The sequence below is a fragment of the Anoplophora glabripennis genome, unplaced genomic scaffold (genome assembly GCF_000390285.2).
Source record: "Anoplophora glabripennis isolate ALB-LARVAE unplaced genomic scaffold, Agla_2.0 scaffold53, whole genome shotgun sequence".
Classification (NCBI taxonomy): Eukaryota; Metazoa; Arthropoda; class Insecta; order Coleoptera; family Cerambycidae; genus Anoplophora; species Anoplophora glabripennis.
Window position 1 is genome coordinate 935,204 of NW_019416376.1, and position 17,671 is coordinate 952,874.

At 31.5% G+C, this 17,671-nt stretch overlaps 1 protein-coding gene across 1 annotated transcript; it reads left to right on the forward strand.

Moving 5' to 3' along the window:
• Nucleotides 1-1,029: 1,029 nt before the first annotated feature.
• Nucleotides 1,030-4,701, forward strand: LOC108905571 (pupal cuticle protein 20-like). The gene is made up of 3 exons (XM_018708514.1): nucleotides 1,030-1,109; nucleotides 3,053-3,341; nucleotides 4,242-4,701. The coding sequence occupies exons 1-3, from the start codon at nucleotides 1,101-1,103 to the stop codon at nucleotides 4,625-4,627; spliced, it is 684 nt and encodes a 227-aa protein (XP_018564030.1). The 5' UTR covers nucleotides 1,030-1,100; the 3' UTR covers nucleotides 4,628-4,701.
• The last annotated feature ends 12,970 nt before the right edge of the window (nucleotides 4,702-17,671 follow it).

Below are 17,671 nucleotides of genomic sequence, written 5' to 3' on the forward strand. Positions count from 1 at the left end.
GATATGATATTTTTCAGTTTATATTATAATTTCAGAAGAAATTAATCAATAATAAATAATGGTTTCGTAATAATAGAAATAAAAAATTTCTTGAAGTTTTAAATTTTCTCGAATTCCCGAATTTTTATTTATTAGGTATGTAGTATAAGACTGTAATGATAGAAAGTATGTATACGAACTATTTTCCAAAGTACACTATAATCAGGTAATTAAATAATTCATTTTTCAGACACGAATTTTTCTTTAAATATTTAGTGAATTTTGTAAAATAATATATACAATTCCGCAAAGTTAATTTGTTTATAATAACATAGATGACTAGCTTTTAAGCGATCCAAAATTGTACACATACACACAATCTTAACATTTTACATGTGCCAGGAATAAAGTTCAGGCAATACATCAGCCAGATATATCCAAAGGCCGGTAATTATATTCAAATCAATTTAGATGGATGTTAAAAACATTATCAAAAGGTTAATCTTGATTCATTCCGACCTCATACCATAATAGTTTTGAGAGGTCGTGTTAACACCCGCCAAAAATTAGTTAATGGTTTCCAAATATTCCGTAAGTATAGCATTAAATTTTCTACACGATTCAACTAACTCACCTGTAGATGTTAAGGTTAAGGTTAGTGGGCCACTGTATAATTTGTTAATAAAAATATTCATTTATGTGGAAAACACTGAGATTTAACAAGGTATTGTGCCAGCAACACCCAGTTTCCGACTAAACCGTAATAACTAAGGCGGTGGTCAATTTATGGGTAGTAACAACAATTATTAAAGAATAATAGCAGCCTCGGAGGGTATTGCACAAACCATGAGATACAATGGCGGCTAAATAATTGTCAATGGACCCGACAATAGGATGCAAGCGTAACCGTAATTGAAGATGTAGTGCGACTCTTCGTTACCATCGACCTTGCCCATCCTCTATGCAGGTGATCTCGTTTTACAATCTAAAAATATTTCAAATTTAATAACCCATCCTCCTAGGAATTCGGGGGAGGCTTCACGCGTCCGTATAAAAGCTAAGTGCCGAATCTCCACCAGTATCATTCGATCATTTCTATTATTCAACTTAACTAGTTCAAGATGAAGCAGGTAAGTGACTTTTCATCCTCGTTGATTGGGACGCTTTGAAAGTTGTAGTTGGTCTTCCACACTTTCAGTTTCACATTCTCGAATTCATTGTACCTAAATCCGCGTTTTGATTTCTGTTGCTCGCCGACGCTTAGGGCATTGACCGGGGCTCGTTCGTTGTACGCATCCTGATACGTTAAATTTCGAGTCAGCCAAAAGTGCTTTTTTTTGTAACAGTGAATTTAGAAAAAAATTATGGACCCAAATCGATTTGTGTGCGAATCGCTCAACATTGTAATAGTGAAAGTGAATTCAACAAAGCTTATACGTCATTTTGTAAGTATTTTTTGAAAGAATAATATCTTGATGAGAGAGCATTAGAAAATTTACTGAAATTAAATAAAATTCCCACAGAAAATCAATTAAAGATAATTTAATGCAGTCTAAAATTGTCAAATATTTCATATTAAAATCAAAAATTCATGTCCTCCATCACAATTTATAAGATTTTTTGGTTGCAATGGAATTGTACAATAATCACACAAGTATATTTCAAGATTAATGTGTCTCTCATAGTCTTGGGTAGCAATAGATAAATTATATGCAATTTGACTCTTTTCTAAATTTTGAGCATTTTAAAACAGATTAAAAAATTGCTTTCTGTCAGTGGTTCTTAAATATCAAATTATAGAACAAGAATGAACTACAGATCAAACTATATTTCAAAATTATAGCATTCATTTTATACTTATAGCAATTTATAAATATGTAATAAATATACAGGGTGTCGGAAAGTTAGTGGATTACACTTCAAAGGCAATTTTATTGGATGAAAATAAACCAAATTAGATGAAATTACCTCAGTGCAATGTTGTTTCTTTGAAATGGGTCTTCAAATTTTTTATTTCATTATTTTGAAGATTACTCCATAACTTTTAAAGATGTGTCAATGAAATAGGGGCTTTTTAGAAGGGATTTATTAAGTAAACATAAGGTCGCTAAGAATACTGGAAACGGTGTTTTGTTTTCTAAAATATTTCTTATCGGTAAATATTTCGACAACAACCAGAGATATTTTATAAAACACCACATTATTTGTTTTAAAATAAAGTTCACTTGTAACTTGTTAAAATGCACAATTTCATAAAACAGTTGAGTTTTTGTGGAATCTAATTAAATTTCATCTTTTTTGCTAAATTTCAAGTTATTTTAAATATTATTTATGATTAAGAAAAACTTGCTCTTTTCAAATGTTAGTGTTAATGTGTAACTAATAGATAAATGTGAAAAATATAAAAAATGTAGTTCCGCAAAACAATATTTAGGTAAAGACATATCACAGTTGGCGTTGACTTTCGAATAATGGAAAATTGAACTAAAACGAATTGTTAAAATTTTTAATAAAAGCACACTTTTAGCAAAGTTTAACTAGTTTCATAACTAAGCTCTTCATTACTGTTTTTTTTTACAGAAACAAAATAACGTTACATAAAATTCTTGCATTCTTACAAAATTTCGAACAACAAAAAATGCACAGTGAAATGCTGTTTGTTGAAAGTATTCTTAGCAGTCTCAGATTTATGTAAGAAATAAACCATAAAAAGTTCATCTTCGGTTATATCAGTAACATTCCTCAAATTTCTTTGAATTATTTAAAAAAATGGTAAAGTTGTCTTATAAAATTGCAACAGAAAAAAATGTTGGCCATACTTTTTTAAGAAAGCAAAGTGTAACTTGATCTAAGTCGATTTATTTTTGATTTAAGGAAATCACCTTTGTAGTATGGCCTTTCGGACATTTTCCGAAAAAAATTGTCACCCACGTGACATAAATTCTTTTTTTTTGCTCTTTTGTGTTTATTACTTTGAATTCGGAACGTGAAACTAATTTCCTACATTTACTGAAAAAAATAATAATAATTTCATAGATTCTTCTTCACAATTAAAAAAATGAATATTTCTTAGGTTGTTCTTGGTTTGGCTCTCGTCGGCATCGCGGCATGTGCTCGTCTTGACTACCTCCCCCCTGTACCCCTAGGCTTCAGAGCCGGGGCCGGAGCGGGAGGTTTTCCAGGAGCCGAAGCTCCCGGAGTAGGAGGTGCTGGAGGTGGCGGCTTCGGCGCTGGTGGTCCCTCCGGAGGACGTCAAGTCCCAATCCTTCGTTTCGACGAGAAAAACGACGGAGACGGCACCTACAGCTACGCCTACGAATCTGGAAATGGAATTCAAGCACAAGAACAAGGCGACGCTAGAGGTACATTTTTTACGGAAAATTAAAATATTTTTTTATCGCATACTTTTTTTTCGTTTCCAGTGTCAGTCTCAGTTTTGTTTTTAAGCTATTCTGAAATATTTTTACTCTGTCTTTTGGATTCTCAGGATATTCTTTGATCCTTTATTATCCCCATTACACCTGCTTGAGTATGTAGCTCTTTAAATTCTTGATTTGTTTTCATTTTCCATAATTTTCAACTTTCTTGCCCTTAAATATTTTTTCAGAACATTCCTTTCCCATATCTCCAGTAATTTTTTATCTGCGCTTGCAAATGTATCAGCAGAAAAATATATTCAAACTTTTAGAGATGTTAAGATAAGTTTTGCTGTAAAAATTCAATTCAATTCAAATCATTAATTTGAAAAATATTTCATCTTCTCTCTTTAGCTTTCACATTTTTCCTGCATATCTTACTATTAGTTGTACCATCTCCAATATCTTTCTTTTGAACCCTAATTATTCTAATACTATTTATAAGTATATCATTTCTCTTCATTTGTTTGAAAGATTATTGAAACCAATAATTATCATATTTGTCTCTGTTTGGTGTTCATAATTTTCTGCTTGTAGTTTTTTTTTAACAAATTATTGATCTTTCCTTCCTAAATGAAGCTTTATTTATAACCTTCTGCTAATTTATTATCTGCTAATTTGTCATATAGACCACAGTTTAAGTGAAATTAGTCTCATTCTCATTAAGCAAAGATCATTGAAGTCTATGACTCTTAACTTTTGAAAAGCTTTCCTTTGTTGTTAGTACACCCTTTCCATTTTACGTGTGAACTCTCTTGTCGTGGTTTTCATGCAAGTAAACAAAATTTTCTGTTCGTAATCATCATGATTGACTATCTCCTCCAATAACCCTTAATATTTTTTTAGGTGACGGAACACGAGCTCAAGGAGGATTCTCATACACCTCCCCCGACGGCCAGCAAGTCCACATCTCCTACACCGCCGACGAAAACGGATTCGTACCCCAAGGATCTCACATCCCAACCGCACCACCAATCCCGGAAGAGATCCAGAGAGCCATCCAGCAGAACTTGGCCGACGAAGCTCGCGGCATTGTAGATGACGGCCAGTACAGGGAAGACTTCTCCGGGCAATACAGAGGCGGCAACGGTGCCGGAGCCGGAGCCGGTTTTGGCGCTGGTACTGGCGCTGGGGTTGGTGCCGGAGTGGGCGCCGGTGCCGGAGCTGGTTTCGGTGCCGGTGGTAGGCCTGGAGGTACAAGTTACAGCCAGAACGGAGGATACAGATACTAATTTATTCTGCTTCGATTTTGTGAAGTGTTTTTGTACCATTTTGTATTCTATGTGCATAGTGAGATTTCGTATATTTATAAAATAAATTGATTATTAGAAATACGGACTTTTCTTTGAAATAATTTTGCGCGATCTGCTGACCTCGCGAGATGTCGCAACAGTTGTGAGTGCTTTTTCAACTGTTTACGTAAATATATACGGATAATTGTAAAATACGGAACCAAGTTGAAACTGTAGATAGAAAATACAAATTTAATCAAAAAGTTTCTTATGGATAACTTGATACAGGGTGATAAAGGTGTGGCACCAAAAACACTTTTCTTAAAACAGCTTCAAAACAAGTTACGATATTCAAAATTGAAAATTGATGGTGTTGGTCTATGATTACACAACCACACAAAAAAATAGTAGATTACAAATCCAGTATAAGAATTGAGGTATCACATCGCAGGAATTTCTTAACCTCAAAAAACAGGTCAAAAAAAGTAAAAGTTCACGAAAAAGTGCAAGGAAAAATACAAATTTTTTTTTTCTATATTCAAATGTTCATTTCTATGGTTACGACTCCGCCGAACGTGAATCCGCGTTCAGAATTGATGGTTCTTTTTTAACATAAAAAAACTAGTCAATTAAGGTCAGAGATCACGAATTTTCAAAAAAGAACAGAATCGCGCCAAATTTGGTATACGGGGGTTTTCGGGGTGGCTGATCACGGATCCAAGGTCAATTTTGTAAAATTCAAGATGGCGGATCCAAGATGGCCGAACAAATTTTCAAAAAATTACACATTCGCGTCAAATTTGTTATACGTGGGACTTACATTTTTCTTATGCTTTCAAATGTCAATAGACCTTGATTACGGTGATAAAGGGTTCTTGCTCCATTTTTCTTACTAACATTTTGCTTATGTTAATTGATATAACGCCTGAGCAAAATTTGGAAGCACGAGGGATACTGACGTCAAGCAAAAGTGTCTTGTTTGTTTCATTAAATTGTTTTTTCAGGAACATATGTTATTTTTCTGCGAATATTTTTTTTAAGAAAAACCTTATTATCATTCACAGAGAAATGGGGATAAATCCTAAACTTCAAAGATTTATGTCAAGTTTCATTCGGATCTCATATCGTATTGTGAAGTTTTGTTAGTACGTCTTTATCATCCTGTATCTCTTTTCGAAGCGTTTTTAGATCCGTATCTGTAGAAGCGAAGCTTAAATTTACAATTTTTATATTCTGTTGGAACTGGAATACGAAAAATTATAAACTGATGATAAAATTTTCAATTAATAATCGTCATTTTGGATCCTCCAATTTTCCTTAACGTTTCACTACTTATACGCTGCCAGTTTTAGGATTCAACGAAATTGGATTAACTAAAATAACTAACTTTAATGGATATTGACCTGTCTACATCAATTAAATTTACGTTTTCTGACTTTAAAGGCGGTAGAAGCGAAAACCAACCGGTTCCAACCAACTCTTATTAAATACCAGTTAAATACTTTAAAACCACAAAATACGATCGTTAAGCTGAAATAATAGTCATTAAATAATTTCGTTTGCTTCACTTCCCTATGTTTACATTATATTCAGTAGCAAAATTAAACATTTGTGTATTAAAATGCGTATGGTAATAAGTGTATTTGAAATTTGTGTATGTATTTACATGCCGATAGTGCAAATATTTGTGGTGCTTGGATTGTTTGATTATGGTAATGTGCGAATTTACATTTCAATTTATATTCTATATCTTTGTTTCACATATCGATAGTCTTGTTCTTAGAAATAATGCTATTTTACCATTGTTCTCTTAAAACTTAGGATGGTGTACATAGTGAAACAAATTACTCTGTGATTGATCAAGAATCTAACAAAGCTTCTCTAAAACTATTGGTCAACAAAACTCCGATATATAGATCTAATAGACCATAACAAACTTATCATAAGTCAAAATTATTACTTTAAATCAGGAATCAGGAAACAGCAGGAAAAAATAATTAATGCATAAAATGGTTTGAGTCAATTGAACTTTGTAAGCATGAAGATTCAAATCTTTCGTGAGAATACGCTGAAGAGAGCTTTTCGAAAGGTCCAGTTGTTGCCCACGGTGCCGAATTGATGTTCGTGGACTCTACATTTTATAGGCTATGGAAAATATGTGGCAAATAAAGAAAAACGCCATCTGGTTATGGCATTATTGTCCTCCTCTGGAGCGCTATCCATAACAATGGACTTTAACCTTGCTAGAGTATTTATTTGCAGTTACACCCCTCTTAATAGTATAATTTAAATTAATGACAATGACATATTGTTGATCGCTGTATAATACTGAAAGAAATTTTATTGTATGCAATAAGGAAGAAGTTAACTTCGCGCGCTTGTATATCATTTAAATATATTTTTTTTACAATAAAAACAAACAGTGAAGATGCATATACACAACGAGGAAGGTATGCCTGAAGAAAATGTTTCTTTTGTTCATTTAACCGTTTGCTAAGGTTAGAATTCTTCGGATATTTTGTAAATGAGAAAATTTAATACCACCAGTATTCCAATATTAGGGGAATTTAATTTTAAGAAACCTAGAAATTTTTATTGGGATCTGAAAAGAACGTGTAACTAATTTGTTAGTGTTATTTATTACAGTTATTAACAAACAATTTGGGTGCATTGGAAAAAGATATAATTAAACCGTAATTAGTAAAGAACTATCATTAAAATTACATTAAAACTTTTTTTTTGCTAATACTTTTTTTTTGTACGCTAAGATCGATCAAAATTAAATGTAGCTTGATTCATTTTCTTACTACAGCATTACTAGGAAAATTCTTCAAACATTCTTTAGTTACTTGTATCAGCACTGGTATCTAGGCCTAATCTTCTTTCATAATACGGAATAACTATTTTTTTTATGACGCTAAAATGAAACATTTGAGTTTACCTTGCGGAAGTAAATAGTATACTTCAAACATTCTTTAGTTGCTTGTATCAGCACTGCTATCTAGGCCTAATCTTTTTTCATAATACGGAATAACTATTTTTTTTATGACGCTAAAATGAAACATTTGAGTTTAGCTTGCGGAAGTAAATAGTATAAATTTTTACTAAACTTATGATGTAGCTATCGATTAAATATTGTTGTTAGCTAATTGTTCTCTATAAAATTTAATGAGTACATGTGTTAAGTCATATGTGGTTAATATTTATTACTAATTAAAATGATTCAAATGTCGAGCGTTGCTCAAGCGGCAAATGTCGTAAACGATTAACAGTTTTCCGGTAACAAAAATGTTCCATTCGCACGCTTAGAATTGTACCTACCTGTAACTCTTGAAGTTTGAAATGTTTCGGTGTGTTTATAAAAAAAAAATAAAAATAGTATTCTTTGTTGCCTGAACTGGCTACTTTTTTACAGTTCAAAAACTTAGTTAAAATTTTCAAAAATGTCGTTTGCTACTGCTGCTTTTTATTAATTAAATAAAATAAATACTGCTTGTAGGTATTGATTCTTCTGATGTTTGAAGATTTGAGATAATCTACAATTTTTTGGTAATAATCTAAAAATTGTAAATATAATCACAATGTAAATGTCAAATTTTCACACAATGTTTTCCTGCAACAATTTTAGGATCAATTGTGCGAATTTTCATGACGTTTTTTCGGTCTGGGTATCGAAAACTTTTCCACCCTGTATCTGCCTTATGTAACAGACCTTTTATGGTGACATTGTAAAAATAATAGTATTTATGAGGATTATCCAAAACAAATTAGATGTTACAAATACATTTTCATAATTTATTAATCGCGTTTCAAATTTTATGAACTATAAATTCGTTATAGAAAAGCCATAATTTTTAATGAAGGCATGAAGGTTACATAGTCGTTACGGCCGGTATTAATCAATCGCAGAGCAGGATACGGTTTCTGATAATCTCCTGAACGGCTATAAATTGCAGTTATTTGCGGATAACGTCTCTGTATTGTTCATTCGCCGAACCAAAGGTGGTATTGCTTCATATCCTCCTTTGACTAAATATATGTAATTTTCAGCGAGCTTGTGTAATCGGGAAATCCATCTGAACTAATAGGAATTTTGGATTAAATGTCCATTACATTCTTTTCCTGAATTTTATGTCTTTATTAATTGTAAATTGTTACAAGAGTGTCAAATATTATCCCACAGCTGCATGAGAGATCGTCCGAAGATTGCATTGTTAGAATTTTGTAACAAGAGGGTTAAACGTGATTTAGCGGCTAAACAAATCATTCCAGTGTGTTTGCTCATTGTGCAGATGGGATCACGACACATGGCGTGATGCCGTTTCCGTTGTTGCAGGGGAACACGCCTTGGTGTTATAGATTGCCTCGGTGAGGATTTATTTTCTATCGGGTTCATTTTATATATTTTTAATGGTATCAGTGTATGTCAGTAGGTTAGAAAAGGGCTGGAACATATTTTACCTTATGTTACTCAAATTCCTTCATTTACACGTTAGATAGATCACTTTCCAGATATTTATTTATTTTTTTTAAATGGAGAGAAACAGTGACTAGCTTCAAACCATGTGTATTTTGTAGTAAGAAAGGTAAAGCAACAATATTTATAGGGGAGATAGCTAGATCTCTAAGCTTCCCATCCATACTTTCAAAGTGGCTTAATTGCACACAGGGTGCTAGAAATTTAACGCCGAGTTTAGTTAACTTCAAACCTTAATTTTAGGAATAGGTAAACTCCATAAAAGCCCACCTAAAATAACACGTAGAATCCAAAATTGCAATAATATACAGGGTGTTCCATTTAAAATAATTAAGTAGGTGGCGACTTCCGGTATAACCGTGGACGCCATTATTTTAGTTGAGAAGGGCATGCCCGAAAACCCGGAATCCCAAATTTTCAAAATTCAGAGTAGTCTGAAATAATTCCAATGGGCCGTTTCCGTAAGACACCCTGTATATTACTAACAAAAATAAGAGGTTTTTGTTAAGCAGTTCAATAAATTTAGTTTTGTTTCTAACATGAGGTTAAGAGTTATTAAAATTTATTAAAGGTGTCTATTCCATTTGTAGAAAATTGACGGAATTTAAAGAAAAAGTAATATTTTAAAGTTACTCTCCTCCTGAGAAATTGTTAAAGTCTGCAGTGTCTGTTCACATTCAAGAGAAAGGATTTACTAGAATCACACAGTCATGCAAACAATGTATATTTTTTTTATTGTTTCAACTAAACGTCTAAATTTGACAGGAACAACCACGATATTGGGACGGTCGATCCTTGGCAAGTTAATCTCAAATAAATTTTATTAATTTTTTTAAATAATGGCAGTGAAAGGTAGATAGATACCTGCTACTTAATCACAACAATGTCAGTGCATGGGTTTGCTACAATACTGCAATAGTGTTTTATAATTTATGTTTTATAATAAAAAAAAGGTATTTATTTGTGGCAAAGTTTTAGGTTTTTCTCTATTCATTTGAGGATTTTGCCAGCACTGAAAATAATATATAAATACTTGACAAACTCTTGTACCAAAAGGAAGAGTAAAAGTATATGAAACTATTTCTGTTCGAATAAAAATCCGGCGATCTGAAAACCCATGATGAAAATTTAATTAAAAGACATTCATTGGACGTAGATTCGAAAATGCTTGAGTTCAAAATTAATTTAGGGTAATATGTGTATAACAATAAACACCATTGAATTTAGTTGACTATTATTGTCTAAGAAATAATTGAAATTTGAAACGGAAACAAATTATAACGAAGAGAGTATTTAATATATTTCTTCCAGTCTGCACTAAAACACACATAACTAAAAAAATCGCTGGTCACTACTCTAATTAATGATAAACGTAATAGACCTTGTATCGAGATCCTTCTGGGAATGTAATTCATCCTTTCTGCTGTAAACAGATGTAAGTAAACCATCGCGCCGCGGTGCGTGAATTACGTGCGATTGTGAATTTATTCTTTATTGCAAAATTGCGGATGACCCTGTAGTGTCAAGTTGATCGAAAACGGTGTTAACGCCGCCAGACGTTGCTATGCAAATTTTCATATGCTCACGTTTATCACCGTTAAAGAGGAACTTGGCGTGACTCTGGACTTTTAGTAGATCACTAATAGATACAGGGTTAGTTATTGGTTATTGTTATCCTTACTTTCTAATCAAGATCACAGGATTAAGTCAGCGCTGAAACTTTCAGGCTGAGGGCCATTTTCAGAGGAAAATGGTAAAAATTCAAGCATTATTGGTTATATCGGATGATTTCAGGAAATGCATGGTGATAATGATTTTTATATAAATTGATTGTTTTAGAACCTATCAAGCTGATGGCGACAAAGTAGGCCTCTTGCCTAAACCATAAAGTAATATATCATCCTTTTTAACATTCCAAAACGAGTTAGACGATTTATTTTTTAAATCTGTAAAAAGGGAAGAGTTTCAGTAAAGTCAATTGGTCCTTTATTGTTGTATTGTCACTGTTATCAGATGTTTGGTATTCTTTTGTTATTAGAAAATAAAATAATTTAGAAATCACCTATGGTGGGAGTGCTACGTTATGGAATTTTTCAAAATATCCATTCTAGACTTCAAAACTTTCTTCTATAAAATTGTTAACCTGTAATATAACTATTTACTTATTTATAAGGATAGAATGACTTCGGAAAACAAATAAGGAGTTTACTTCCTTGTTTTATGTACTGTAATAAGAAGACATCCAAATAATATCTGCAATTTGCATGTAAAACATACAAGTAATAAACGCACCTCAATAAGGTCCTTTTATTAAGTTTTTTTTTAAATATAAATACATTTTAAAGATTTTTGTGACTTGGATTTAAAAGTGTATTAAGAAACAGTCCATAGGTGGCCATAACAAATAAAATTGTTGTCTAATGCTTAAAACTTATTTTTTCCTTATAGTTTTTTGTGTAAAAGTGATTTGGCTGTTTTCCAGACGCTCCAACTGCTCATATTCAATATAATGTCGCTAACACTAATCAGAAATGTTCTGTAGAAGTTACCCTATTTCTTGGATTACCCTGTATATACAATTTTTTAAATCAAAACACTAAATGATTCTTCGTGCCTTATAAAATTGTATGATGAAATTTAAAATAATAATTATCTTGTGTGTGTGTGTGTATGTGTTAAATATAATGACTTGCTCAAATCATGATCTTTCGTGAGTCAGTTTAGTAGATTTCTGCAATGAATTTAAATCTGTTCGTTGGAAATAACCGACTTTAGCTTCCAAACGAGTTTACCGTAAAACGTGTAATTTGTATCATTACAGTAATTTTCCTAGCAGAGACGTGCTTCGATACAGGGTGGACAGAAACATCGGTTCCACGTTTGTTTATTGTTATAATATGATTTAAAAATACCTATTTTTAATTTTTTATTTACGATCACATTTTTGTAAATTATTATTATAATGTCCTAGTTCTAAACATTTTTTTTCGATTTTTTTAGAACCATGAACGTTTTTTAATTAAGAAAATATGAATTATTACTAAAAATTATTGCATTTTTAACTTAAAAAATGAATCAAAAGTGAAAAATTACTTATTACATTGATTCTCAGCAAAAACGACAAATTTAAACATTCCGGGCACTAAGAAATATCCCTAATTATGCACTTTTTACCTTTTTTCTAACCAACATTTTAACTTTGATTTTTTTTTTATCAAAAACCCATAATTATGAATTGTAGAGAATACTTTGCAGTTTTCAAAACACTGCTTGGATTTCCTGTACGACCATTATTTCCCGAGTAATTGATTACCAAAGTCAAAAATGATTTTTTTGCTTTGATCCACAATAATCGTACAAGGCTCCGGAACCGCTCAAATTGAAGATAATTAAATGATCTAAAAGAACTTTATGATGAAATTACAAAAACAAATTTTTGAAGTCCATAGGCCTTTTTAAAAAAAGCAAAAATTTACAAATTTTTTTCCGTTGATTTTCTTATGATTACTCAGAAACTGCTGATGCTAAAAAATTTTAAACTGTAGATATAAAAACTAGACACTTGAAGCTTTTTTTAATTCTGTCTACGACCATTTCCGTCCAAGTTACAGCTCTTTGAAAATCACCCAAAATTTTGGGATTTTTTTAATATCCCTTAATTTCTATGCCTAGTTTTTAGAGTAGATTGAAAAAAAAATTATAAAAATTCAGTCAAATTGATCAAAATTGCGATTTAAAGGACCATTTAACTGGATTAAAAGCGGATTCATTTTTTTAAATGGTTTTTGAGGAACATGTATCAATATTTGGTGTAGCGGTGTGCAGAGAATAAGTCCGCAGATCACAACTCTGACACCTCGTATATTCTAAAACTAAAAAAGGTAATTACTGAGAGGTAATTCATTTTATTTTATTCACAGTAATTAAGCAGTAAATGCAAATTTTCTCAATACAATTTTATTACTAAACGTTCGTACTTAATAGTAAATCCTGTTAACAGGAACACCAGGAAGTTGCGAACATATCAGTCACTTTATTCTCTTCATTACGTTGAGCAAATAAAAACAGCAAATTGCGACGAAAATAACAATTCAGTAATGCTTGGATAATATTTTAAGAAGTTTTACGTGATTTAATTGCTTGTCAAACGATTCGTTGCGTATTGGATACAATCTTTGACTAGTTGTATAAAAATTTATAAGTACTCTTAGATCCTGTGTACGATATAAAGTATCGGATTTTCCACCATTTAGTGAATTATTTGGCGAGACTTCTAATTTTAGGCATTGCTGTTCGTGCGATATCCTGTATGGACATTAAAAACATTTAGATGTCATCAACATTATAGAAACCCTAAAAAATGAACGGGTTAAAATAGGACTTTTTGCAAAAATGTTACTGTTTGAATTGTTGAACTAAATCGTTAAAAGTAACGATTTTGATTCGAATTAAAAAATGTATTGGGTTAGATATGGAGCATTCCACACCAAATCGACCACTTTTGATTTGGCTGAAACTCTTTTATTGTTTTCTACCCCAATGAAAACCTCTGAGAATTTTTTCAAATTTTTTCTTCCAACTTTTTTTTCTTTAAATAACCATAACTTTTTCGAAAATTGAGTTATCGGGACGTTTTTTTTCAAAATTTTTGTTTTTAAATGTACTTTTTGAAAAAAAAATAAATCAAAATTATCCGGACTTATCTTCACTGTTTTTTTTTCAATTTTCGAAAAGACGAAAATTTCTGGATGATTACCATTTTTGAAATTTTTTTTTTCTTTTAAAAACCTTTTTTTATAAATCCTCAAATTATTTTCAGAGTGGTGTTTTTCGATTTCTATTCTTTTTTATTGAAAAAAGATTTTTTTTTAAATTAGCTTATTTCACATACCACCATTTCGAAAATTTTTGAAAAATGTTTATAGAATCCCAAAATTTAAAAAATTTATTCTATGCAGCGATTGATGACAATTTTAAAAAGTCAAAAGAGAATTGTTTTAAATTGACTTATTTGAGTTCAAATGCGTTGCATGTCTTTTTTTAAAGCTCACTGTTCATCCAAAAATGGACCAAATAAATTTTTTTTTAATATTCTTTGTTTGGATGTAGTTTTTGAAAAAAAAATACAAAAAAAATATTCAAAACGATCTTCTATTTTTTCTTAATTTTTACAAAAAAAATCGAAATTTTTTTCATGTTTACAATTTTCAGTTATTTCTTTCATATGCATTTTTCAATTTTGGGATTCTAAGTATATACATTTTCAAAAATTTTGTTAAATTTCAATAATTAATTAAACAATATGGCTAGAATTTGGACCAGTTCATATATCCCTCTATTTATTCCTTTGTCCTTCATATACAAAGATAATTTTGCAAGAAGTGTGAAAATTTAATATATCCTTAGCAATTACCACCCAATTAACTAATCAAAATTGTATCTGATAGTTTGCATTGTTATAGTGCTCGTTCATTGTAAAAGTGATAATTGCATTTTTTATTTAACTCGCTTGTAATTGTTATAATCATTCGTATATCATAATTTGAAATCGTACATTAGTGTAAGTAAGCGCAGAAAGAACATTTTCCACCTATTTAGACAGAATTTTTTTAATTTCTTCAGTGCTCCATCAATTAATTTAACCAAGTTCCTGCCTCTACCGAAAACATGCTGAAAATAGTAACTGATGTAAGAAGTCTTTTAACTTATATTATTTTTTGTTTTCAATTTTTAAAATATGATGCATAATTCTAAAAACTTTGTTACTGCTATTATTTTTTTTATCGGTAAAGTAATCGATCTTGATTTCTTTACTTCAGAAACAAATCGGCAAATATTAATAAAAAATTTAAAATGTATTTAAAGTACTATAGTTTCTTGGGTTTCTTGAAAAAGTTAAGTAGTTATTTATTAAAGGAAGCGATATTGCCCTTCACTCAGTCAGGTTTTTGAGAAAAACATAGTACACTGCCGACCCTTTGAAAGTGGACGATTTATTTTTCTAGTGTGATGTGGTCTACTTTTCTTATTATTACGTTATGAAGTTTTTATATGTCAGTCATCAGTAATTTGCTTGGTAATTTAAGATGCCACGTTTAAAGGAACCAGAGAAAGTGAGAGCTATAACTTTACTTCAGAATGGTTGGTCATTGCGGATGATCTGCATGTATGCAAGAGTAGCATATTTAAACTCAAAGAAAAATGGAATGCTCACTAGAACTAGTATGATAGACGTACATTAAATTTCATATAATGACAGCCGATTTGAATCTCACATTTTCAAGTCAGCTTCACAAAGGCCAATTATAGACAATTTGCTTATAAGAGTCGTCCACTTTCAAAGGGACTGTACCACCACTGCACTTCTGCACATAACTGATAAAAAATTTTTCGCAAATAATAACGTAAACACATGCCTAATTTTGCTCGACTTCAGCAAAGCATTTGACACATTAAATCATAAAATTCTTTTACAAAAACTCAAATATTTTGGACTTAATCCAGTTACCTACTATTTCATTTTTTCAAAATTATCTTTATGGTAGGCGCCAGAGGGTTTTTCTAAATAATAAATTTTCATTTTAAAAAATACTGCATGAGGGCGTACCTCAAGGTAGTATACTTTCGCCCTTCCACAAATAAGAAGTGGATCTTATTTGTGGAAGGGCGAAATGGGCGGCGACTATTAGACCCCTCCATTATAGCCATCTTTCTCTATTGCGCGGATTTCTATGACTTTCTTTATCGCTCTCACGTAACAGCCGATGAACCATGGGGACTTTCCGACCCTGTATATTACAATTCACTTCACTTTTCACTAGTATATGACTAACATTTTCCATTAAGTCATCATAGGAGTGGTGTAGATAGCTTTTGGCTGATTTCATTTTTGTAGGTGTAACTGCAACGTTGTGACGAATTTCGATTATTCAAATTCAGATGAAATACGGCTGGTAAATAAACATACATCTAATAATAAAATTTATTAGAGCTATTATTCACTTACGCGTAAATATTTCCTTGGGATAATAAACCATCATCCGTAATAATACACGTTCGAATTTCACACTATGCATGCACGGTAATGGATGATGCTGTTCTACTCTACATGCCCCGTTGACTATTCGCGATACACATTGTAAAGTGTGCACGTGTAAAGAACAATTGATGAGTGCTCAGGTGCGTTCGAGTCTCGATACTTGGTCTATAAATTAAATCATTTCATCAGCGCTAAAACACTTCGGTATATAATTACATGTAAATGAGTGGGATCACCATAGCAGTCTTACTAAATACGGTGAGGGAGAGACTCGTGTTTTATTAATTAATGGTTTTATCTAAAATCATCGATCCTGCGGCAAATGCAATATTATCACCGTATGCGATCTATCGCAAGGAACGGACTGAAACCAGCGTCCTCTTAAGGATAGGAAGATGAGAACGCGAACTTGCATTTCCAAATCTGTAGTTCTGAATTTATTGGATTGTCTGCAATATTTTCATTCTAGTCAGTAGTACCTATAAATGTATTGGCTGTGCCGTCACCGTAAAATAAAAACAGTGTTTGAAGCAGCTGCTTATTATTATGTTTTGATCAAAGCTCGCCAAGTTTTTGCAAATTAAATTCATTTTTTCAAAATAAATTCAACCTGTTGGAACACAGGCTTAATATTTTACAAAAGAAATATATACTTGAAACAACTAACCATCTTCATATTTGTTTTGATAGACTTTTCCATGAGTTTATAAAATAACTCACTCTATGATGTTTTGAGAAACAACTACTCTGCGGATTGATGCCCTGACCAGCATTGAATCACACTCGCAATATCTAATAAAAGGCTAAAATCATTCGTCAGTAGAACCACCAGACATGTCTCTAGTTATATTGGTGTCTATTTACAGACTTGATGTGAATATGGGTGAAATATAACATACAAATTGTGTTCCAATTTAAATGTCCACTCAGGAGGTATGTGCTTTCACAGCAAGTTTGTTTTTTCCAAAACCTTTGTGTCTGTTTGAAGATATCATACTCTCCATCAAAGTGGAAAAAGTATTCTGCTCTTATTTCTTAATTAATTGATATTATTAGACAATAAGAATATAGATAGAGAAAAACCACTAAACTAATAATAGCGGTAATGAATGCTATTACTCAATCAAATTAAAAAATATATGAGTACCATTTGTGGTTAAAGATAAGTGAATAATTGCAACCTATTAGCTGTCTGTGGTGCTTTAAAAAACCGCCAAATTTTATGCTTCCTTCATCTTAGGAACAAATTTAAAAGAAAAAGGAATCAGTTGTATGTTTCTTGATGATACATATCGTTTCTCGAGTACCAGTACGTAGTTTCATTGTACATATTACAAACTATTACGGGATGTAAGTATTTAAAAATAAATTCGCATCAATTAAAGACATTATTATATATTGCCTATAAAAATTTATGTTGCATTTAATTAAACAGACTTAAGTCATGTTTATTATAATCTGTCCTAGAGATTTATTACCATATATTTTTTCCTTTATTCATAGTTCAGCGAAAAAATTGTCAAGGATT